Source organism: Rhinatrema bivittatum, chromosome 14, assembly GCF_901001135.1.
Source record: "Rhinatrema bivittatum chromosome 14, aRhiBiv1.1, whole genome shotgun sequence".
In the NCBI taxonomy this organism is placed as follows: Eukaryota; Metazoa; Chordata; class Amphibia; order Gymnophiona; family Rhinatrematidae; genus Rhinatrema; species Rhinatrema bivittatum.
In genome coordinates this window covers 41,808,261-41,834,375 of record NC_042628.1, presented here as the reverse complement: position 1 = coordinate 41,834,375, position 26,115 = coordinate 41,808,261, and the positions used below count along the sequence as shown (strand labels likewise).

Genomic DNA, 26,115 nt, shown 5'->3' with positions numbered 1-26,115 from the left:
ATACACTCTATCTTCAAAACTCAGTTCCTGGCTTTTGATCCTGCCCACAAGAATGACATTTCTTTTTTTTTTTTTGTAATTAACTGTTTATTGGACTTCAACACAGAAAAAGCCCACAGTTAAAGATCAAATGTAGAATCATAATGCAATAATATTGTACAAGATGATTAAATAATAATGTACAACCATGAATAAGCATCTCTTCTAATGTTGATTTTTCATTTTATACCCCAATCCCTACATTCCCCACATTTATACGATACAAGTATAGTGTTAATGAAGAAAAGTCACGTTCCCTGTACCTACCAGGATCAGTCCAGACAGTGGGTTATCTCCCCCCTCCAGCAGATGGAGTCAGATAGAGCTTTGAAGGATGCTTCCTTATAAGGTAGTGCACCCTCTACTAATCCTCAGTATTCTCTTGACTCCAGCAGCTGACAGTGGTGGCTTTTGTTCCCCACTGAGATGACTAGAAAGCTATTTTAGGAATTTTCTCCATTTTCCTCAGTTTTCCTTTCTTTTGGATGGATCAAGTCTAATTAAAAAAAAAAATCTTTGAATTTTCTGAGGGAATTATTTGGAGAGCTTTCCTGTAGCCTCCGCTCCTGTTTTAGTAGGAGCATTCTAGAGCTTGCAGGCAGTACTATTTATTTACAGCTCTCCCAACCCCTCCCATCTCTGTTGTCGGGGTAAGTTTGTTTTTATTTCCTTTTGACAGGTTATTTCCTCTCTCCGGCGTGCAAGTCAGTGGTGCCGACCTCTCCCCCTGTGGCTGCTATCCGACCCGCTGCCCCTGAGACGTCATTTTCCTCGGGGCAGCCGGCACAGAGAGGCGTTATTCCTCTGTGCCTCTATCTGTGGGTCGCTGAGGTAGAGAGAGCAGGACTGAAGCGGAGGCTATTACCCGCTTCTTACAGCCACGAACCTGGTGAGCGTTAGGAAGAACAGGCTAAAGCGGAGGTTTTTTCCCGCGTCCCTCAGCTTTAAACCCTGCCTGTTCCTCGTGTTAAGAACAGCTGGTTCCCTCGCGGCTCCGTCGGGGATCCCCATGCCTTGTTTGTCCAGGTGCTGCGCTTGTGGAGAGCCCGGGTCGAGGCTCTCCCATGAGGGGATTTGCACAGCTTGCCTCCCTGGTGGGGAGGGACTCTCTCAACTGCTGGGCCGCTCTGGTTCTAGTCTTCTGGCACACCTCGATGCTCAGGGGCCGGCCCTGATCCCGATGACCGTGGGAACGGTGGCCATTTTGTCTCCAGACTTGGCTCCTCTGGCGCTAACAGGAGAAGAGCAAGATGCTCCTTTTTCATCTCAGCTGCCGGTTTTGACACCCATTCTACCTCTGGAGCCTTTTCCTCTGTCAGGGGATCTTCCCACTCTTCCTCCATTGGGGCCACCTCTGTTTTCCATGGATTTTGTTCTCCTGCTTCACAATGCTTACCTGGCCAGAATGGGCCAGCACCAGGAATTTCTGGCGGGATCTCCTCCTCCTAAGGTACCCAACTCTCTGAAACATGCTATCCTTAAACCCACTCTAAAAAAAACTGGGCAGGAAGATAACTGGGCAGCCTTGATGGTCTTCATCAGCTGTCATTTATGATGATACTATGGCACCTACTCTATGAAGTGAAGCAGAAAAGATTTTGCATGTAGGTGTAGATTTTTAAAAAGGAAATGACTTAATTTTACTATTTTTTTCTTGTATAAGTCTGAGATTTTCCCTTTAAAGTTTGTCTTGATGAATGTATTTGGCAATTTATATTAACTAAAGAGAGACAAGGTAATAGTATGTGAACATGCAACACCTTCCTTACAAAGTGTAAGGCAAAGGGGTAGCCAGTGTTGCATATGGTCTCTAACAGGTGTATTCTCTATCATTTACCCCTACAAAAGTTCAGTTTATAGTATTTTTTTTTGTATTGCACCTAAAAAGTTTTTCTAGAAGTCCAACCTAGATCCCAATACTGTGTCAAACAACATAAGTTGCCTGACATCAACTGATGTTTCAAACAATGGATTGCATCAGGGGCTACATTTCAAAATGAGCACTTATCTGCATCTGGTGTTCAATTGGCTAGTGGCTCAAGGTCTTCTAAATAAAATCTTGACTTCCATATACTAAACTGGAAGTCAAAATAGGAAAGGTGTCTTGAAGTCAACATAACATACAAGGGTAGTGTCATCCAGAACTGAAATAAAATCAAAACTAGAATTATATATCCTTTCACATAAAACAGGACAATTCAAGCAAGGTATGCACTTTTTTCCATTGTGATTATTTGGAAATTTATATAAATAAAGAATATTTAAAAAAGTAAATGACTTGAATAAATGACAAATGCAAACCTAGACCTTGATGGCAGATATAGAGCATACTCTCTATCTTCAAAACTCAGTTCCTGGCTTTTGATCCTGCCCACAAGAATGACATTTCTTTTTTTTTTTTTTTTTTTGTAATTAACTGTTTATTGGACATCAACACAGAAAAAGCCCACAGTTAAAAATCAAATGTAGAATCATAATGCAATAATATTGTACAAGATGATTAAATAATAAAGTACAACTATGAATAAGCATCTCTTCTAATGTTGATTTTTCATTTTATACCCCAATCCCTACATTCCCCACATTTATACGATACAAGTATAGGGGATCTTAGCCAAGAAGAAGCTGAGACAAATCTGAAGAGATGATAACGGCATCCTGTGGCATGATTACACTTCTAAGATCTCAACACAAGGTTTCAGTTATGAGCAGAGAATGCCTTTGGGTTCAGACTGAGCACTTGTACCCTATGTTTCTGTGGGATGGGATGGGGGGGGCTCGGAAGGGGCATTATGCCCCGCCACCCAACTTCAATGGGGATACAATTGTGTATTGACCATTGTCAAAGTGGGCAGCTTAAAAAAAAACAAAACCTGCCTATAAAAAAAGAACATAGCAAAGTGCTGCTTGCATAGGCTGGTGTCAGCCATTAGTGAATTCTTCCTCGCTTTGAAAATCAAGAGAAGTGGTGATGAGAGGCGCACAGGATTGGCTGTTTCAGTTCTGCTGACCAGCACCTTATTTTCACTCTATAGGAAGGGCGCTGTAACCTGGGGCATTATTAGGGGGAGGGGGGGCACTTAGGTAGGTAGAGTTTAAAACCTGGAGAGACCTGGGTTTATGTGCAATTATGCCACTCTGGGCTGAGGGCGGTCTCCAGTCCTGTGAGGATTTATATGAGGAGTATGGTTTGCCTGAGCATACACGGGCTCATTACCTGTGGTTGCGTGAGGCTTTGGCCCTTTGTTTTGATGTTTGAATGGATAGATATTTGGGGGATCCCGATGCTTCAGTAAAGGAGATAACGGCCATTTATTGGGGCATACGAGCTCGTCGGATTGGTGAAGAAATGCCCCCGACATTGACTGCTCAATGGAATTCAGATCTGGGAACTGCCGGTGACTGGAAGGCTTGGAAGCACATTTGGCTAGCTGCTCACCACAGCCCAATCTGTGTTACACGAGTGGAATTAATAGTCCGATTTTACATAGAACTTACCGAACATCTCTTTTTTTTTTTAATAGTAAAATTCATGGGGACGCACCTGTGCTGTGCTGGCAGGGTTGCGGCGAGTTGAGAACGTACATGCACATGTGGTGATACTGTCAAGTGTACGTCATTTTTTGGAGTCAAGTTACGCAGGAAATCATTGATATATTGGGATTCCCTATTGGTATTACTCCTCCACTGTGTCTTCTTGGTAGATGGGTGGGTTCGGCAATTCCCTGGAAATACGGGTCATTGGTGGGTTAGTTATTGCTTGCCGCTAATTATTGCCACTTATTACTTACTTATTACTTATTGCCACCTTCTCGAAAACTAGTTCAAGGATGCATCATTGGTGGGACCAGATTCGGGTGATAGCCGATACTGAGCATTTGCTTTAGGAAATGAAAGTTTTAAGTATCAAAATGTTTGGGGTCCATATCATGCTTGTTATAAGACCTATTGAAGATTCTTGTTTTGCAGGTGGGTGGGAGGGTCTGTCTGTGGATTGTGCTGCCTTTTCTCAGATTTTGTTGAAGCACTATGTATCTTTTGACTTCTATTGACTTCTATTCCTGCGTAGTTTAAAAACTTGTTAAATAAAAAGTGTAAGCATCTTGTGATTCCCTTCTGACGTCATTCAGTGTAACAAAAATGCTGGCAATTTTTTTGATTAAAAGTACCTGTGTAGCCAGGATATGTATCTTATTCAAATGGTTACAGATGGGGGGTAGCCTGTATGCAAGGCTGTAAGGTTTGCCTAGGGTACCTAATACCCTTCCCTATCTATGGGTTCTGGGGTTGGGGGTGTCAGTTTTTAAAAAAATATAGATTGCAGGACAAAGCTGGGCTGTATTTGATGGGCCCAGGACAGACACTGAACGGGGGCAGCAGCAGTAGCACAGTAATTTTTCGCACAGGGCAGCAAAAAAAAAAAAACCTAACAAACACCGGCCCTTTTAGTAAACTAATGTGAGCTGGCCCGGGTGACCTGGCTTGGTTCACCGGGGAGTCTCTGGAGCCCTCTCGGGACCACATGGCCTGGCCGGGCAGCTGCTCGAGCGCCCCCTGGGGGGTCGGCGATAAAGGGGGCGGGGGCGGAAGCTGGCGCCTCTTCAGCCGGTCCAGTGGGCAGCGGCCGGAGCCTGCGACGGCGCGATGGGCTTCTTCCAGCTCTGCCTGCTCCGATGCCTCCTGCAGACGCAGCGCGGACGGTGCGGGGAGCGGCTCAGCTTCTCCAGCAGCAGCGGCGGTGAGTGCTGATGGGTGAGCGGGGAGGCTCGCGGAGTGCGCCTTACGGTAGACAATAGGGGGGCCGCCGGCTTTCCTTGCCCGGGGCGGGTGCGGAACGCTGCTTGAGCTGCCGGACTTGTTGCGGTCGGTGCCACGTGGGATGGCGAAGCCCCGTCCGCCTTTCTTCTTTCCCGGGGGTCTGATCTCCGCCCGTCCTCGGCTTTTGTGCAGAATACAAGAGGGGGGCCTGGGCTGGGCTGGTGGGCGCCCGCTACAGAGGCCTCTTTTGTGATCCAGTCACAGGAGCAGGTTAAAGGGAGAAACCCGCTTCTCTTGTTTAAAGAGCGGCCCCACATTCCGAGCTATTGCGTCCTGACCCAAGGAGCATGTGATCAACTGGACAAGAAGGGCTGCGTTATGCTTCTTTACACTTTGGGGCGAAACGTGCTTATGTACTAATCTCTCTGTCTGATCTATTGCTAGTAAAAGTCCCGAGCGGCCGAGCATTTGGGGAACAGGATTGCAAGGTTCTAATAACATTTGCAAACAAAATCTCCCGTGCAAAATTAACTCGTTGCAGGGCTGTCCCTGTGTAATATTTGTTTTCCCTGGTGCAGACTTGTAACCGTAAAGCTGTTGGATTGCTTTAGGCGTCCTCGGAGAGTAGGTCTGGACTTTAGACAATCCTTGGATCTCATTGGCTGAGTCTTAAATTTCCTAATTTTCTGGTGGTTGCTGTCAGAGGTAAAGTTTATGTAAATCAGATTTCTTCTTTTGTTAACTATTTATTGACAACTGCTCAATAAAACTTTTTAATTGGAAACCCCTTCCCCCCCCCCAACAGTCTGCAGTGTCTACTGGGGGTTTCCTTCCACCTTTCTTGGTCTTCTTGTTGTTGCCTGGAACATTTTGCTGGTCCAATGGGTCACTTTCTGGATTGGTACAGAGATGTTGACAGCCTCCCTAAAGACTGATCTGGAAGAAGGTGTAGTCTAAGCCTAGGGGTTTGAGCAGGAGGCTGAGAACCCGGGAAACCAGGGTTCAAATTTCACTTCTCCCACTGACACTCTGTGTGATCTTGGGCAACTCACTTCATCCGCAGATACAAACTTAGGAGACCATTTACTAAGCATTTTTCCCAGACACCAAACTGAAGAAAACCTTCAGTAAATAAAGCTCCTAATGCCTTCTGGCAAACTCAATAACTAAGTCTTCACTTAACTCTCTAACTTTTCCTGTAATTGTCCTCCTGTTCGCCTGCCTTCCTTTTAACTTTTCCTCTGTTCATTATTATTTTAACCTAATACGCCGTTGTGACCTAGAGATTCTCACCTGGAATGACGGTACATAAAAATCCTAAATAGATTGTCCTGCAGAGATTGTAACTCACCTTGAGCTTGGATTTCAAAAGAAGAGTAATTATTAAAAACAGAATCCAATCTGATGAAAGGAAGGCTCAGGAGGTTTTCAGAGGCAGAGGTGGGTCGTTTTATCTCTGAAAGGATGCCTGGTTGGTGGGGAGCAGGGGAGGCCCAGAGATAAAAAGCTTTCTATTACGAGGCAGTGGCTTAGGAGCAGAAGAATACAGAGGCTCTTGCAAGAAGAGAGAGGGGATATATGACAGAAATATTTGCCTGGCTTCAATAAAGAACACAAAGGTATTTTCCATAAAGAGAGAAATTCAAGGACTAGGATTCATGACATGGAGGGAGGCAATGAAGAAATGCTTTACTAAGAGAGTAGAATAACCATGATAGACACATGATGGCAGAAAGACTGTGTCCATCCAGCCAATTTATGTAGCCTTACAATTCCCATCACTCTGTCAGATCTCCTGTATTTATCCCATGCTTTCTTCAATTCAGATACTATCCTAGTCTCTCCACCACCTACACTGGAAGGCTGTTCCATGCATCCACCACCCACTCTGTCAAGAAATATTTCTTAAGGTTACTCCTCCTCTCATGGCCTCTTATTTTAGAGCCTTCTTTCTATTGAAAAAGGCTTATCACCTGTACATGAAAACCTTGGAGACATTTAAATGTCTCTCTCATACATTCCCTCTAGGGTATACATGTTTAGATCTTTGTCTGTTCCCATATGCTTTAGAACAAAGACCACTGGTCATTTTAGTAGCCTCCCTCTGGACCAGACTCCAACTGGTTTATATCCTTTAGAAGGTGCGGTCTCCAGAAGTGTACACAGTATTCCAAGTGAGGTTTCATCAGGAACTTATACAGGGGCAATATCCTCGCTTTCTGCTGACCATTCCTCTCCCTATGCCATTCCTCTCCCTATGCAGCCAAGTCTCTTTCTAGCTTTTACCATTGCTTTATCCACCTGTTTGGCCACCCTTAACATCATCAAATACAATTACCTTCAGATCTTGCTCTTCCTTTATGCTTAGAAGAATTTCACCTCCAATACTGTAGCTTTCCCTTGGGCTTTTTTTTTTAATTTATATACTTTATTAAATTTTCTTCATTGATTTCAATCATGAAAACAAAGAAATGTGTCAAATGTATAAACTAATATCAATTTACGGTAACAAATAATCTTCATGATTTGACATATCCATAATTGGGGGACTTTTAACAGGAAAAAATAATATAAATTTCATTTATATATAATTTATCAATCAAATCTCATACACTTCTGAGTTCTAATGAAAACATAATATTTGAAGGAAAGTAGAGTTATCTATCTTTTATTGAACGTCTGCCTCTAAGTTCAAAGCTTGATTTCCTAGCTTGTAGCAGATGGACTCAGGACCAATGGGTATAGTGTACTCCTGATAGCAGTTGGAGACGGATCAGATTTCAATCTGACATCAGCTCCTAGTACATAATACCCCTGCAGGAAGTGCAGCTCCTCAGTATTTTCCATCTCCATGGCAGTTAGGGACTATCTGCACGCTCTCGCAGTATTTGAACTAAATCCAAAGAAGAAAACCAAAATTAAAGGGGAAAACCTACCTGAAGACGAGCCCCGCTCTCCTGTGGTGATACCCTTGGGTCCCTCCCCCAGTTGAGATTCCCGAGGTGATTTCCGTGGTCCCTCAGAGGTGAGCCTCGGTCCGGCGGCCGAATCGCGGCGAGGACCTAGCCCCCGATCCTCGGGCGCGGCTGAGAGGCAGCGGGTGCACCCCTCGAGCGCGGCGGTGAAGGTATTTGCCCTCTCCCCCCCACAGCCGGAGACAGCCCAGAACGAAACCGGGAAGCGCTGAAGACAAGGTAAGGTGGAAATCTTCTGTTTGAATCCGGTCTCCGAGGATCGAGGAGGAGCACAGGTCACCGATCGGAACCAGTGCCACCGGGTTGATCCGCCCTAGCAGGGCCAGGCCCCGGCTATTTCCAAGGGTCTGCCCACATGGAGACCCTCCGAGGAGGTCGCTATATTACCCGCATGCTCGCCGTCGCCATCTTGGCCCTATTTGCCGCGCCGCCCGCCGTTCGATCCGAGCGCACAAATCGAGCTAAGCACACAAAAATCCTTGTGCGCATAAGTTGCACGCACAGAGCCGGGTGCATATCTACGGCTAGGCGCATATCTGCGCACACATCTCAGGCGCACTGGAGCGCACAAGAGCTTAAGCGTCCACAGACATGGCGCCTCCAGAAACAGGAATAAAAACCCAAGGCCTCTGCCCTGCATGCCACATCAGAGCCGCACAGAGCGAGGAGGCAGACGCCCTGTGCGCACACTGTGAGGAGGCCCTGGGAGATCCAGGTCAGGGCCAGTCCCACCCAGGGCCCAGTGCTAGCTCCTCAGGGGGTACCCCGGACCTAGGAGGCCCCAGTGGGACCACCCCACAGATGGGGACCCCCAGAGAACCTGCGCCCCTCAACTTAGACCCAGCGTCGATATCTTGGGTGGAGTTATTCAAGGGGGATTCATGCCTTTGTCAAGATGCAAACTGAACCTCTGGCTGATCAGCCACATGCTCCACCGAAGGACCCTCATGCCCCAGGACCCTCGAGGCCTAGGAACAGGCTCCCGCTCCCCAGAAGCCCCACCTTCGGGGACACTGATTTCTTCGAAGAGGAAGTCGAGCCCCTGGACGAGGGGGAACTTCCCTCTGGGACGGAGCCACACCGAACCATGAGACGCTTCTTCACAAAGGACGAGCTCCTGGACCTCGTATCCCAATATCTAACGGAACTCGCTATCCCGGGCCAAGGCACCTCGGGGGGACCTAGAATGAACCCCCTGCTGGAGGGCCTTCGCCAGACATCTCGCCATTTTCCTCTCTTACAGGCGGCACAACAGCTAATTGACCTGGAATGGAATGCCCCGGAGTCCACATTCAAAGGGGGACTAGCCTTGTAAGCCATGTACCCCCTGGACCCAGCGACCAAGGAGCTTCTGGCATGCCCTAGAGTGGACGTCATAGTCTGCGCAATCGCCAAGCGCACTACCATCCCAGTGGAGGGAGGAGCGGCGCTCAAGGATGCACATGACCGGCGCCTGGAAGCCATCCTAAAACAGTCATTTGAAGTTGCAGCCATGTCCCTGCAGATTGCGGCCTGCTGCACCTTGGTGACATGTGCCTGCTTATCACAAGCCAGGAACAACACTCCAGGAGAAGACATGGAACCAGCAGTATCATTCCTCACTGACTCTGCCTCCGATCTAGTGCGCTCAGCAGCCAGAGAAGTGTCCGCAGTGGCGGCCAGGAGACAACTCTGGCTTCGAAGTTGGTTGGCTGACGCCTCTTCCAAGACGTGCCTCACAAGGATGCCCTTCAAAGGATCCCTCCTGTTCGGCAGCGAACTAGAGAAAATGGCCAACAAATGGGGCAACTCCCCATTATCACGCTTGCCGGAAGACAAGACGAAGAGAAACCAGCGTCACTTCCACAGGTCCGCCAGGGGCAGAAGCTCGCAGCGCTTCAACCCTTACAAGAGCAACTGTCAAGCACCCCGCCCTACGGGCAGGAACCAGTCCTTTTGGAACAAGCACAACAAGAGGGGGGACAGGCCCCAGCTGCGCCCCACAATGAGAATCAGCCAACCAGGGAAGAAGCCATAGGGGGCAGACTAGCCCTATTCTACTGCAGATGGATCGAGATAACTTTGGACAGCTGGGTCCTAGCCATCATCCGGGAGGGGTACTACCTGGATTTCCTTCGAACCCCTCCGGACAGGTTCGTGGAATCCCCTGCCACGACCTCCTCAAGAGGGCAGCAGTGGAAGCTACTCTATCCAGACTTCTGGCCCTCGAGGCCATAACCCCGGTGCCTACACAGGAAATGAATACTGGACATTACTCCATCTACTTTGTCATACCCAAGAAAGAGGGTACGTTCAGGCCTATCCTGGACCTCAAGTCGGTCAACCGCCACCTAAGGATCCCCCGCTTCTGCATGGAAACCCTACAATCCGTCATACGTGCAATACAACCAGGAGAGTTCCTCACATACCTGGATCTTTTGGAGGCCTACTTACACATCCCAATTCATCGGGAGCACCAGCACTACCTACGCTTCAAGGTCCTGGATTGTCACTATCAGTTCTGGGCACTACCCTTCGGGTTAGCCACAGCACCCCGGACGTTCACCAAGGGTAATAGTAGTGGTGGCGGCAACACTGAGGAAGGAAGGAATCCTCGTTCACCCTTACCTAGACGATTGGCTGATCAGGGCAAAGTCACCGGAGGAAAGCCACCAAGCAACCAGCAGAGTCATCGCACTACTGGAAAACCTAGGATGGGTGGTCAACACAAACAAAAGCTCCCTACAGCCCTCACAGTCGCTGGAATACCTAGGAGTCCGATTCGACACCAAGGAAGACAAGGTCAGCTTGACCCCCACAAGGAGATCAAAACTGTGGAACCGGCTGCAGACCTTGCTGAGCGTTCCTCGTCCACAGCATGGGACTACCTGCAAGTCCTCGGATTGATGGCATCCACACTGGAAGTGGTGCCATGAGCGTGAGCCCACGTGAGGCCCCTACAACGCTCACTTCTATCGTGGTGGAGCCCACGGTCCCAGAACTACACTGTACGTCTACCGTTCCCGGGCAGAATCCGGACCCAACTATGGTGGTGGCTGCAGGTATCAAGACTATCCTCCCCAACCTGGACCCTGATCACCACAGATGCCAGTCTAAACGGATGGGGAGCACACTGCGAAGAGTTAACCGCCCAAGGACGGTGGAACACAGAAGAGGCGGGATGGAACATCAACCGCCTAGAAGCACGGGCAGTCAGACTAGCCTGCCTGCGGTTCACCCACAGACTCCGAGACTAAGCTGTCAGGGTGATGTCTGACAACGCCACGACTGTGGCCTACATCAACCGACAGGGTGGAAATAGAAGCCAACAGGTGTCCCTAGAAATAGACTTCCTGATGGCGTGGGCGGAAGCAAATCTCCAGGAGATCTCCGCCGTCCACATCGCTGGGAAAGACAACAACACAGCAGACTTCCTCAGCAGGGAAAGTCTAAACCCAGGAGAATGGAAGCTGTCGTCCACAGCCTTCCAGATGATAGTGAATCGGTGGGGGACCCCAGACATGGACCTTCTAGCAAGCAGATCCAACGCTCAAGTACCCAGATACTTCAGCCGCAGGAGGGATCTGCAGTCCCAGGGGATCGATGCCCTGGTACAGACCTGGCCACTGGGGACCCTGCTATATGCCTTCCTGCCGTGGCCCTTGCTGGGCGCAATCATACACAAGATACAGCAACACAGGGGACTAGTTCTTCTGGTGGCTCCAGATTGGCCAAGAAGACCCTGGTACGCAGACATGAGAAGACTACTGGCAGGGAATCCACTACCCCTGCCCCCCACACAGAGACCTACTACAACAAGGTCTGATCCTTCACGAGGACCCAGCTCAAGTCTCTCTTACCGTCTGGCCATTGAGAGGGCCCGCCTGAGAGAGAGCGGATACTCGAGGGCGGTAATAGATACTCGCCTCCAAGCACGCAAATTCTCCACATCTCTAACGTACATAAGGATCTGGAGAATTTTTTGAGGCCTGGTGCGAAGGCCACAATGTCAAGCCACGCTCCTCCAATGTCCCCGTAATCCTGGAATTCTTACAGAATGGACTACAGAAGGGGTCTGTCCCTCAACTCCATCAAGGTACAAGTGGCAGCTTTGTCATGCTATGGCTCCGGGAGTGAGGGCAACAGCACAGCCTCGCACCCAGATGTATCACGCTTCCTAAAAGGAGTCAAAACACATCTGCCCACCACTAAAGTGGCCAGTACCTCTATGGAACCTCAACCTCGTCTTGGAGTTCCTAGCGGGATCTGCCTTCAGACCCCTCCGTCTGTTAACCTTAAAGACGGTGTTCTTGCTGGCCGTGTGTTTGGCCCGCCACATCTCGGAACTACAAGCACTGTCCTGCCGTGAGCTGTTCTTCAGACTCACCCCGGGGTCCATCCAACTACACACGGTGCCCTCCTTCCTCCCCAAAGTGTTCTCTCACTTCCACCTTAACCAAACCATCTCACTACCAACGATGGATGGCTTGAAGAATTCGGAAGAAGCCTGTAGTCTACGCCACCTCAACATCGGCAGACTCCTATCCAGATACCTGAAAATGTCGGAACCAGTACGAAAGACGGACCACCTTTTCGTCCTTCACAGCAGAAAGAGACAAGGAGAAGCAGCCTCGCGGGCAACCATTGCCCACTGGATCAAAGAAATCATCAAGGCGGCCTACGTAGAAGCTGGAAAACCGCCACCTCTACAGGTCAAGGCCCATTCTACCAGAGCCCAGGCAGTATCCTGGGCAGAAACTAGAATGCCGTCACCTGCCGAGATCTGCAGGTTGGCAACGTGGTCCTCCATCCATACCTTCTCCAGATTCTACCATCTGGATGTGCAGGCTCAGGAGGACACGGCATTTGCAAGGGAATTCTAAGTGGACCACGGGCAGCCTCCCACCCGGTTCGGGAGTAGCTTTTATACATCCCATTAGTCCTGAGTCCATCTGCTACACGCTAGGAAATGGAGAAATTACTTACCTGATAATTTCGTTTTCCTTAGTGTAGACAGATGGACTCAGCATCCCACCCTTGGCTTTCGTTTTATACATGTTTTTTTGTCAATGAATCAAGGGTAAGCCATGTTTTCATCTACCTAGGACATCCACCCTGCCGGGTGTCGACGCTTTCCAGTTAAGTACACTGGCGGTCTCCAGCTATAGTCAATCAACCAGTTCAAGTTAATCAAGTTTTAAACGTTCTAACAAGTTATGAAGTTATTTAAGTTAATCAATCAGTCAGTCATACATATATCCACAATGCTTTTCGAGGAGAATACTGAAGAGCTGCACTTCCTGCAGGGGTATATGTACTAGGAGCTGACGTCAGATTAAAATCTGATCCGTCTCCAACTGCTAACAGGAGTACACTATACCCATTGGTCTTGAGTCCATCTGTCTACAGTAAGGAAAACGAAATTATCAGGTAAGTAATTTCTCCATTTTTATCTCTCAGAAATGTTTCTAAATGTGTCGGATCATTAAATCTAAAATTTTCCCCCTGGTATGTAATAAAGCAAGAACAGGGAAATTTTAAGAGAGAATGTCGCTCCCAATGCTACTACTCTAGTTTTTAAAGATAAATATTTCCTTCTTGCCTGAGTGGCATGAGCGACATCAGGGAATATTTGGACTTTATGTCCCCAAAATGGAACATCTGTTCCATTTTGGGACAGAATTTTTTGAAAAGTACAACCTTATCTTGCTCAGCTACAAAAGACACAAATAAGGTTGCCCTATTATCTATTAAGTCAATGGACTCTTCTAGAAATGTTATACCTAAGCTAGGCAATCCTTCTACATTTACATTATCATTTTTCTGTTCATGATTTCTCAATTTTTTTGGAAAATAATATATCTTTGATAATCTAGGAATATCTTCCTCTTTATAACTTAATATCGATCCCGGGACCCCTGCTGGACCACCAAGTACTTTAAAAAAAAAAAAAAAAGTTTTGGGGGGGGGGTCAGGAGGGTGGGGGATTCGAAATTAAATTTAAAGGGTCGGGGTGGGTGATTTTTTTTTTCGGCATGAGACAGCCGATTAAAACCGGTAAGAATCGCGGGAACGAAGATTTACAGCGGTTTTTACCCGAACTCTATACTTGAAACGAGTCAGGTACCGATTCACATCCCTATGTCTACCTTGTTAAGGACATAAGTTGTCATATTGGGTCAGACTGAGGGTACTTCAGGCCCAACATCCTGTTTCCCACAGTGGCCAGTCCAGATACAAATACCTGGCAAATACCCGAACAGTAAATAAATCCCATGTTACTAATGCCAGTAAGAAAAAGTGGCTATTCCTTAAGTCATTCTGATTTAATAGCAGTTTATGGACTTTTCCAAGAACTTGTCCAAATAAACCCAGTTATGTTAACTGCCTTAACCACATCCTCTGGCAATGAATTCCAGAGCTTAATTGTACAATGTGTGAGAGAACATTTTCTCTTTGCTTTAAATGTGCTACTTGCTAAATTTATGCTGTGCCCCCTAGTCTTTGTATTATCTAAAAGAGTAAATAACTGATTCACATTTATCTATTCTAGGCCTCTTGATTTTATAGACCTCTAAAATATTCCCCCTCAGTCATATTTTCTCCAAGTTGAACAGCCCTAACCTCTTGAGCTTTTTCTCATAGGAGAGCTGTTCCACCCTCTTTATTATTTTGGTTACCCTTCTCTGAATCTTCTCCAGTACAACTATATCTTAAGCTATGATGACCAGAATTGCACACAATATTAATGGTGCGGTCTCACCCTGGAGTGATACAGAGCCTGATTATTGCAGGTTATGACATTCTCCGTTTTTTTTCACCATTCCTTTCCTTATAATTCCTAACATTCTGTTTGTTTTGACTGCTGAAGCACAGTGAACTGATGTCAATGTATTGTCCACTGTGACACCCAGATCTTTTTTTCTGGTTGGTAACTCCTAATATGGAACGTAACATTGTATAACTACAGTGTGTGTGGGTTACTTTTCCCCATGTGCATCACTTTGCACTTGTCCATACTAAATTTCGTCATCCATTTGGATGCAGATTTGGGTATTGGTAAAAAGTCAAACCTTTCTCGACAATCCTTCTGCTATTTTGCTCACAAAAAGTTGAAAAGAACTGGTCCCAGGACTGATCCATGAGGCACACCACTAGTAAGATACCCCCCCCCCCCCCCCCCCCCGAGTAAACGCCATTTACTACTACCCTTTGTCACCTCCCACTCAGCTAGTTCCTAACCCAGTCAATCATTCTAGGATCCATACCAAGGACATTCAATTTATTTATGTCTTATGTGCGGAACTGTTAAAGGCCTTACTGAAATCCAGATATACTGCATCTAGTGCTCTCCCTTGATCCAATTCTCTGGTCACTCAAAGAAATTGATCAGATTTGTCTCATAAGATTTATCTGTGGTAAAATTATTGCCTTGGATCTTGCAATCCATTTAATTCCAAAAATTGCATTATCTTCTCTCTTAGCAGCAATTCCATTAATTTGCTTGCCACAGGGGTCAGAATAACCCATCTGTGGGTCCCCATCCTCCTCCTCACTTCCACTTTTATGAATAGGAACCAAATCTGCCTCTCTCCAGAACTACTCCTGACTAAGACAGCATTGAAAAGGTCAGACAGAGGAGCTGCTAGGACTTCTCTAAGTTCCTTCAATATCCTCTGTTGTATCCCTTCTGGCCCCATTGCCTTATCTACTTTTACATTTAGTTGGCTTCTCACAAACACACTTATGAAAACTGATTTGAGTTTTACTTCACTTCCAATCTTATTTGTTTTATTTGGTCCTGCTCCAGGCCCTTCCACAGGGAACACCAAACAGAAAAAGTCTTGTTCCCTTCATTTTACTGTATTTGCTATTTTTCTTCCATTTGAAGGTTTGCCTTCCTGACTACTTTCTCAGCTTCTCCTAGCTTTTCCAGATATTGTGATCTCTTGTAATTTGACTGCTAGAACCTAAGCATGCTGGGGACAGACAAAGGGACAGGGATAAGGCTTGGATTTAGGCATAGACAACTGCTTAGGGTGCCACATTTTGAAGGCATCAAAGGGCCATGGGTCCCTGCCTGTGTTGGTGAGAGGGGAGGGGGTGTGACTGTGGGATCCACAGTTTCAGAGGGGAGCTGCTCAAACTCAAGACTCTTTAGCCACTATCCTATTCTGAAGATCCCTGTGCATTCCTCCCTGGTGTAGGTGGTGGGGTCTGGCTGCAGCATTGCTTTTGACAGGCTGTCTGATGGTATATGCAGAATATAAGCCGCTGGCTTTGCCTTCTCTTCTGTGATTATATGTGTGTCTCTTGCGCCAGTGCTGAGGCACTGCTCATCCCAGCCAGTTCCTTAGTCATTCTGGTGTCTCTTCCAGTGCAGCGATCTCTTTCCACTGGGTTGTCTTGTGCATGGCCAGGAGGGGCTGAAGGTGGTACTGGTGTAGATGCTGATTCATGAGGGACATTGCTGCTCTGTCTGTATAAACTAATGGTTGGGTAATTTTGTTGACACCATTATTTTTTTATACATTTTGCTCAAGGTTATTGATCAAGTTGTGTCTAATCTGTGGTAAGCATACATGATTGCAATAAGGAGACAGCCTTGTATACTGCAATACATTCATAGGTAAACCCTGCTCAACAGCAATTCTTTTTTCCTTACCATATGTCACAATATATGCATGTATCACAGATTTTACAATTTTATTTCGAGTTTTACTCACATTATTTATCTATTTGTTCAATATTTGTTTTTATTCTTTGTGGAATGTTAAGGCATTATGCTCAATTTTTTTTATTTTTTGATATTTTATTTAATATTTCAATGTATTATGTCTGTATTATTTAAATGTTTGTGTGTTATTTATATGTAATGTATTGTATTTGTTTTGTTCACAATAGAGCGAAACTCAGCCTGAGTCAGGCTTTTTATAATGGTTTGTGCTAATAAAGAATCCTTGGTGTTTTACTGATTTTTCTGCTTTTGGTCGCTACTTGCAATATTGGATCGGTCTGCGGTTTGTTTCTTTGAATGTTCATATTGTGACACAACACCAAGCAGAACGAATACAAACACACATTGCATTAAATGAGGTACATGACAATACCTCATCAATTTTGAAACTATAAAGAACAAAGACAAAACAAAAGACAACCTTTCACATCCCATTCATTCTAGTACAAAATATCTAAAAAGACCCATTATCAAATATCCTCAGGTTATAGACCATATGGGGATCAACTACAATATGTGCAGTTCTCTAACTGGAGATGACAAAAGCAAAATGTTTTCCAGACCTGCATGTAATTTTTGGATATTTTCTGACATCCAGGCATTCTGATTGTATCCAGTTAGTCATATTCTGGTACTATAGTGTAGATGGGGATGCTGTATCCTTAAGACAATGTAAGAATATACATTATCACACTATTAATAAATCCATTTGCATTAATTTTTTATTGCAGGGAGTCATGCAATAGCCACTTGCTGCAAAAGGGAAGCTTACAAGAAAAATATATTCAGTATCAGTAAATACAGCATCCCAGAAAGAGAATATCTTAGGACATAATATTAAATTATGGATAAGGGAGCGTTGGCCCATTGTGCATTTAAGACAAATATCAGATTGAATAATACCCATTTTATCTGCTTTCACAGTGCCCGTGTAAGAATGCTGCAATGTTTTAAACTGCATGTCCCAAAAATATGCATCATAGATATATTCCTAATATTAGAGAAATGCTTCATCGTATCTGGAGAAGATATGTTTGATCCTAATTCTTTACTCCAGTAATTGGAGAGTGGGTCTAAATGCTTCTGGCCATTCCTTTTAGCAGGGTGTCTGCACAGCCTGATTCACTGTCTAATATGATAACATTTGAATTAATGACTGGAAGGGGGACAGTAAGCAAATCCATGGCTCTCGTGCTAAACTTTCAAAAGGGAAACTTTGATAACATGAGAAATTGTTAGAAAAAAAAACTGAATGGAGCAGCTACAAAGGTAAAAAGTGTGCAAGAGGCGTGGTCATTGTTTAAAAAAAAACAAAAAACACCCTAGAAACACAGTCTAGATGTATTCCACACATTAAAAAAGGTGGAAAGAAGGCAAAACTATTACCGGCATGGTTAAAAGAAGAGGTGAAAGAAGCTATTTTAGCCAAAAGATCTTCGTTCAAAAATTGGAAGAAGGATCCAACAGAAGAAAATAGGATAATGCATAAGCATTGGCAAGTTAAATGTAAGATATTGATAAGACAGGCTAAGAGAGAATTTGAAAAGAAGTTGGCCATAGAGGCAAAAACTCACAGTAAAAAACTTTTTAAAATATATCCGAAGCAGAAAGCCTGTGAGGGAGTCAGTTGGACCATTAGATGATCGAGGGGTTAAAGGGGCACTTAGAGAAGATAAGGCCATCGCGGAAAGATTAAATGATTTCTTTGCTTCGGTGTTTACTGAAGAGGATGTTGGGGAGGTACCCGTAATGGAGAAGGTTTTCATGGGTAATGATTCAGATGGACTGAACCAAATCATGGTGAACCTAGAAGATGTGGTAGGCCTGATTTGATAAACTGAAGAGTAGTAAATAACCTGGACCAGATGGTATACACCCCAGGGTTCTGAAGGAACTAAAAAATTAAATTTCAGACCTATTAGTAAAAGTTTTTAACCTATCATTAAAATCATCCATTGTACCTGAAGACTGGAAGATAGCTAATGTAACCCTCATATTTAAAAAGGGCTCCAGGGGTGATCCGGGAAACTACAGACCGGTTAGCCTGACTTCAGTGCCAGGAAAAATAGTGGAAAGTGTTCTAAACATCAAAATCACAGAACATATAGAAAGACATGGTTTAATGGAACAAAGTCAGCATGGCTTTACCCAAGGCAAGTCTTGCCTCACAAATCTGCTTCACTTTTTTGAAGGAGTTAATAAACATGTGGATAAAGGTGAACCGGTAGATGTAGTATACTTGGATTTTCAGAAGGCGTTTGACAAAGTTCCTCATGAGAGGCTTCTAGGAAAAGTAAAGTCATGGGATAGGTGGTGATGTCCTTTCGTGGATTACAAACTGGCTAAAAGACAGGAAACAGAGAGTAGGATTAAATGGACAATTTTCTCTGTGGAAGGGAGTGGGCAGTGGAGTGCCTCAGGGATCTGTATTCTCAAAGGAGGTGGCTGACAAAATTAAAGCTAAAAGAACAGCATTCAAGAAATATAAAGGATCCCAAAGGGAGGAGCACAAAGAAGAATATTTGTATCAACTGAGGGAGACAAAGAAATTAATCAAGTTGGCAAAGAGTCAAGCAGAAGAGAGGATTGCCAAGGAGATAAAAAATGGTGACAAAACATTTTTCAGATACATCAGCGAAAAGAGAAAGGTCCAAAGTGGTATAGTGAAATTGAAAGGTGGTAATGATCAATGTGTGGAGAGAGATGAAGAAATGGCAGAAATATTAAACGAATACTTCAGCTCTGTGTTCACTAAAGAAGACCCTGGAGAAGGACCATCTCTAAACAACAAGAAACTGGAGGGAAGGGGAATAGATGAAAATCCTTTTACAGTAGAAAATGTGTGGGAAGAACTAAAGAACCTGAAAGTGGACAAAGCCATGGGGCCTGATGGGATTCATCCAAGGATATTGAGGGACCTCAGAGATGTTCTGGCGGGTCCGCTGTGTGACCTGTTCAATAGATCCCTAGAAACGGGAGTGGTGCCGAGTGATTGGAGAAGAGCGGTGGTGGTCCCGCTTCACAAGAGTGGGAACAGGGAAGAGGCAGGCAACTACAGACCGGTTAGCCTCACTTCGGTGGTGGGAAAAGTAATGGAGTCACTGCTGAAAGAGAGAATAGTGAACTATCTACAGTCTGGAGAATTGATGGACCAGAGGCAGCATGGATTCACCAGGGGAAGATCCTGTCAGACAAATTTGATTGACTTTTTTGACTGGGTAACCAAGGAATTGGATCAAGGAAGAGCACTAGATGTCATCTACTTGGATTTCAGCAAAGCTTTTGATACGGTTCCGCACAGGAGACTGGTGAATAAAACGAGAAGCTTGGGAGTGAGTGCCGAGGTGGTGACCTGGATTGCAAATTGGTTGACGGACAGAAGACAATGTGTGATGGTAAATGGAGCCTTCTCTGAAGAGAGAGCGGTTTTAAGTGGTGTACCACAAGGATCGGTGTTGGGACCGGTCTTGTTCAATATCTTTGTGAGCGACATTGCGGACGGGATAGAAGGTAAGGTTTGTCTTTTTGCGGATGACACTAAGATCTGCAACAGAGTGGACACGCCGGAAGGAGTGGAGAGAATGAGACGGGATCTAAGGAAACTGGAAGAGTGGTCGAAGATATGGCAGCTGAGATTCAATGCCAAGAAGTGCAAAGTCATGCATATGGGGAGTGGAAATCCGAATGAACTGTACTCGTTGGGGGGGGGAAAGGCTGATGTGCACGGAGCAGGAGAGGGACCTTGGGGTGATAGTGTCTAATGATGTGAAGACAGCGAAACAATGTGACAAGGTGATAGCAAAAGCCAGAAGAATGCTGGGCTGCATAGAGAGAGGAATATCGAGTAAGAAAAGGGAAGTGATTATTCCCTTGTACAGGTCCTTGGTGAGGCCTCACCTGGAGTACTGTGTTCAGTTCTGGAGACCGTATCTACAAAAAGACAAAGACAAGATGGAAGCGGTACAGAGAAGGGCGACCAGGAAGGTGGAGGATCTTCATCGGATGACGTACGAGGAGAGATTGAAGAATCTAAATATGTACACCCTGGAGGAAAGGAGGAGCAGAGGTGATATGATACAGACTTTCAGATACTTGAAAGGTTTTAATGATCCAAAAACAACGACAAACCTCTTCCGTAGGAAAATAATCAGCAGAACCAGGGGTCACGATTTGAGGCTCCAGGGAGGAAGATTCAGAACCAATGTCAGGAAGTATTTCTTCATGGAGAGGGTGGTGGATGCCTGGAATGCCCTTCACCAGACAGGGAATGCCCTTCACCAGACAGTTCTGGTCTTCACCACTTCCGGAGGAAGTGGTGAAGACCAGAACTGTGAAAGACTTCAAAGGGGTGTGGGATAAACACTGCGGATCCATAAAGTCAAGAGGCCGCCAATGAAGAGTGGGTGACTCGCCAGAATGATGGCTATTGACACAATACCCTTATTAAATAAACATACACATGCTTACTGTGACTCCTACATCGCTCTAAGCTTCAACAGCAAGAGGTAATGGAAAAAAGGATTTGCACTCACAAAGAGGGGAGTAGCTGGCTTGTTACGGCGGTTACTACCCCAAACCAAATATGCCTGATACTTCACTTTCAATGCATATACAGCATAGCTCTCTGCTTCAATGACAGGGGAGAAGAATAACTGATACTTCACACATCCAGCAGAGCTCTCTGCTACAACGGCAAGGGAGAAGAAAGCGGGGAGTAGCTGGCTTGTTACGGCGGTTACTACCCCAAACCAAATGTGCCTGATACTTCACTTTCCATGCATATCCAGCATGGTTCTCTGCTTCATCGGCATGGGAGAAAGACTGATACATCACGCATTTCCAGCATAGCTCTCTGCTTCAACGGCAGGGGAAAAAAAAACAAACAAAAACAAAAAACTGATGCCTCACGCATATCCTGCATAGCTTCAACGACAGGGGTGAAGAAATAAAGGATTCGCAATCACAAAGCGAGGAGTAGCTGGCTTGTTACGGCGGTTACTACCCCAAACCAAATGTGCCTGATACTTCACTTTCAATGCATATCCAGCATGGCTCTCTGCTTCAACGGCAGGGGAGAAGAAAAAAAAACCAACAAGGGCTGTACAACATAGTCTAGGTAAAACAAATAAGCATGGGTGTAGCTTGCTTATCGCGGCGGTTACTGCCCCTACTACCCCTAACTAATCAAGCTAGATATTTCACTTGGATGCAGCTCCATCACTGCTCTCTACATTAATAGTGGGGGTGGAAGGGGAATAGAACAAGGAGCTAAGAGAAACAGATAAGAATGAGAGAAAAAATGTGTGAGGCTTGCTGGGCAGACTGAATGGGCCATTCGGTCTTCTGCCGTCATTTCTATGTTTCTATGTTTCTATGTATTGGGAACCTTACTTTTAAATATATTTATAAATGATCTGGAAAGAAATACAAGTGAGATAATCAAATTTGCAGATGATACAAAATTATTCAGAGTAGTTAAATCACAAGCAGATTGATAAATTGCAGGAAGACCTTGTGAGACTGGAAAACTGGGCATCCAAATGGCAGATGAAATTTAATGTGGATAAGTGCAAGGTGATGCATATAGGGAAAAATAACCCATGCTATAGTTACACAATGTTAGGTTCCATATTAGGTGCTACAACCCAAGAAAGAGATCTAGGTGTCATAGTGGATAACACATTGAAATCATCAGTTCAGTGTGCTGCGGCAGTCAAAAAAGCAAACAATGTTGGGAATTATTAGAAAGGGAATAGTGAATAAAACAGAAAATGTCATAATGCCTCTGTATCGCTCCATGGTGAGACCGCACCTTGAATACTGTGTACAATTCTGGTCGCCGCATCTCAAAAAAAAGATATAATTGCGATGGAGAAGGTACAGAAAAGGGTGACCAAAATAAGGGGAATGGAACAGCTCCCCTATGAGGAAAGACTAAAGAGGTTAGGACTTTTCATCTTGGAGAAGAGACAGCTGAGGGGGGGATATGATAGAGGTGTTTAAAATCATGAGAGGTCTAGAACGGGTAGATGTGAATCGGTATGGCATGTTCTTATGCTGATTTGGTCCTTCCTCTGTCACATGTCAGTGAAAGGACCAATTGGAGGTCAGTGAGGGAACATCTGTTGAGCGGGGTCTTCTCCAGCAGGGGTTCCTGGGTGGGGAGGGGGGATTGGGCTTCAGAGTTGCATAGCATGTATCTTTTTTCCAGAGGAAAATAATGGGAGGGACGGAGGACCGAAGACCTAGAGTGCTGTTCCACGGGCTGGGGAGTGGTGGAGGACTCACCGATCCAGCCTGTGGGAAGTTTAATGCCTGTGTCTGAGTAGGCATTGAATTTCCCACAGTAAAATGTATGTAGTGTTGAATTCCAAACAGGATGTTAAACCCTTGCATATTCATGCTTGGGAGGAGGATCTGGGTCGTTCTTTCTCAGAGGAGGAATGGGATCTTATTTTCCTTAAAATCAGCAAATCCTGTTTCTTCTTTAATCCTGGAAAATAGCGACAAACTGTTATATCAATGGTATTTCTCTCTGGATAAATTGCACAGGTTGTACCCCACTGTTAGTAACCTTTGCTGGAGGGGTTGTCTCTCTGTAGGATCTGTATTTCATATTTGGTGGGACTGTCCTGTTCAGTTGTTTTGGAAACAGATAATGACTCTTATTTCAGAGATCTTACATGAAACCATTGACTTGTCGGCGGAGGTTGCGCTCCTGAATTGCCCTGTTGAAAGTGTGTACTGTTTTGTGTTTTGCACAACGGCCAGGATTGAAATTGTGAGATATTCACAGCAGAAGATTGCTCCGCCTTTAAAAGTGCTGCTCTCCAGATTAGATACACTGTTGTCAGATGTACACTGAGCAAAATCACAGCTACTAAACGGCAGAATCTTCGGAAATTTCATCTCATATGGGGTCCTTATATGTCTTGGAGGAAACGTGTTTCGCATTAGTCATTTCTTTGCTAGATCACTTCTATGACTTGTTGCTCATATCACCTTGTGCTGCTAAATGGGATCTTGTACTTTGTAGATAGGTGGAAAGACTGAGGCAGGGGGGTGGAGAGGTTGAGGTTATATCTGTAAATAAATAAATTGTCATCAAGTGCTTGTTCTGTTACTGTTCTTATATTTTTATTTTTCTTATATTATGGAGATGTCATCCTTTTTTATTGACAACAGTAAAGTGTTTAAAAAAAAAAATATTTCCCACGGTAGTAGAACACGTGCTAGGCAGCCTCCCCACTAGCATTCCTCCTTTCGTTGTAGGGTAATAGCTAATTAAGCTATTACCCTGCAATTTGCATGCACCTGTGCTAAGCTTGCTGTCAATGTTTTAGTGCAGGTTTTAACTGCTAAAGCCCCTATTACATACCTGGGCAAGCTTAGCATTGAAAATCTTGCGCTACGAGCAAAATCCCATAGTAGGCTTAGCGTGGCTTATTACATTGGCCTCCTCATGAGGCGGTGAAGGCATAAACAGGTTTATCTGCGCCCCTTGCATGCTGTGCTACTTCTGTAGAAATGTAGTGGGACCAGCAGCAAAAGTGCATGGGTCCCAGCTCCTCTGGGATATGGAGGGTGTCCTCCTCATGCTAGGGATGTGGTAACCACCACTCTGTTATTACAATTTCTGCCTTCTTTTCCCACCCTGTAGCTGTTCTCAGGGTCCAGGAGCGGACGCTGATTGCCGTGAAGCCAGATGGGGTGCAAAGACGGCTGGTTGGAGACATTATTACGCGTTTTGAGCAACGTGGCTTCAAGTTAGTAGGCATGAAAATGCTGCAGGTGCGTCCAATGGCGTGAATGATCCCCCTTCTCCCATTCTGCAGGTGCGCGCCTCAGGTATCTCCTTCCCCCTCTTCTCCAGCCTCCATCCTCTGGGAAGGTATTGCAAGTGTGCAAATCTTGTTTCTGCTCCCAACCTCCAGGAGGGAGCTCATCCCCTCCCCCCCCCCCCCCCCCTGGAATGGGAACAGAAGTAGTCACTTAGTCTCATAGCGACATCTCTGCACCTGGTGCTGTCAGCATAGGGCCATGAAGCTTGTTCAGTCTTACAAGTGGTGGCCAGGGGATACACCTGGCACTCTTTCCCATGGGGTGGGGTGAAGAGGCACCTGGGATGGATGTAAGCAAACTGATTAAAGTCTTTCTAGCTCAGCTAGGGGAGCTGCTCCCTTACCTTAGCAGTAGTCTCTGGCTGGAAGCCAGAAAGTTGCAGATTCAGATCCCAGTAACCCCCTTGGCTCTGCAGTGTGCAGTAGGAATGTGGAACCTTCACAGTACCTCTCGCCACGGAAAAGGGGGCACTTGGGTAGCCTCTCACTTCTGGATGTTTCGTGCCATCAGACTTTGGGGATTTGAGAGAGATCTGTCTGAAAAGCTTGCTGTCATCCTCTGTTTCAGGATTTTTATTCAAGATTGTTTGTTTGATTCCTCTGGAACTGGGTAGATCCCACTGTGCTGTGTACTACTTTATCTGCTCTCTCCCTTACTTTCATGAGTAGTGAGAAGAATCTTCCCCTCTTTCCCTCACATCAGTAGTTCTTATGAAATCCTCTGTTCACTTTTTTGTTTTGATTGATTTTAATGTATTTTGTGTATTAATGTGTTGCTTTTTTTGTTTGTATTTTGGTTTTGCTATATTGTACTACCTTTCTAATCTTTTATTGGTTTATTATATTACCTTTTTTTTATTATTTTTATTGTACACCATTTTGATGTGATTGCAAAAATCGATTTTATAAAAAAAAATTACCATTACCATAATTCTGAGGTGTGACTGCATGTCTGTGTACTGATTCTGGTAGGCTCACTCTACATGACCAGGAAATGTTGCCTTTTAACTCTCGTCCTGGTGCATTCTGGCCCTTCAACTGCAGTAGCAAGCACCTCAGGATTAGATGTTTGAGAGGCAGGACTGGCCAGATGTCTCTTGACACGAAGGCTGGTTAAATCCTTGCCCATGTTGTTGAATGGCCAGAGTTTGTATGCCTTCACTTCCTCTTGGGGAGGACCTGCTGTCCCTGATCCCAAAGGGCTGTTATGAGTCTCATGTCCTCTCTTTTCTCACTTTGTTCAGGCCCCTGAGGGTATCCTGGCAGATCACTACCATGACCTTAGACGGAAGCCGTTCTACCCTGCGCTGATCCGCTACATGAGCTCTGGCCCGCTGGTTGCCATGGTAAGGCTGCATGTGAAGGTGGCGGGGTGCTGCACTCCCCAAGGAGTTTCTGAACAATCATTGTACAAATGTCAGATTGCTGATCTGCCATGCATGTTATCTATGTGTACCTCTGTGCCCATCCTAGAAACAAAAGGTGTTCCAAATCCCAGCATTCTCCTTCATGGTGATGCAGCAGGTTGACAAATATGCCTGTGATGCATTTCTTGTCCTCTGTCTCTCTCAAGGGGACGTATCATCTGCATAGGTTTGACGTATTGTCCTCTTTACCTTAAGAGAAATTGCAGCTAGCAAGATGGTACAATTTTTTTGTTTTTCCTAAGCCATCGTGCTGCCTTCTGTCTGCCAGTACCAGAATGTATCCGAGATGCGCTTTCAGTGATGTCAGAGGGCTGGATTTTCAGCAGCCTGAGACCTGCAGTGGTCAATGGTTTCCTCCT

At 45.4% G+C, this 26,115-nt stretch overlaps 1 protein-coding gene across 2 annotated transcripts in view; it reads left to right on the top strand.

Annotated features, from left to right (window-relative positions):
• The first annotated feature begins 424 nt into the window (after positions 1–424).
• NME4 (NME/NM23 nucleoside diphosphate kinase 4) overlaps positions 425–26,115 on the top strand; it is a 28,920-nt gene continuing 3,229 nt past the window's right edge. The window contains exons 1-3 of one of the 2 annotated variants that reach the window (XM_029577165.1): positions 425–689; positions 24,149–24,279; positions 25,574–25,675. In XM_029577165.1, coding sequence (XP_029433025.1) covers positions 24,265–24,279; positions 25,574–25,675 — 117 coding nt within the window. In that variant the 5' untranslated portion in view covers positions 425–689; positions 24,149–24,264. Of the gene's footprint in view, positions 690–4,625; positions 4,778–24,148; positions 24,280–25,573; positions 25,676–26,115 lie in introns of those variants that run through there. The other variant, XM_029577164.1, reaches the window with a different exon arrangement.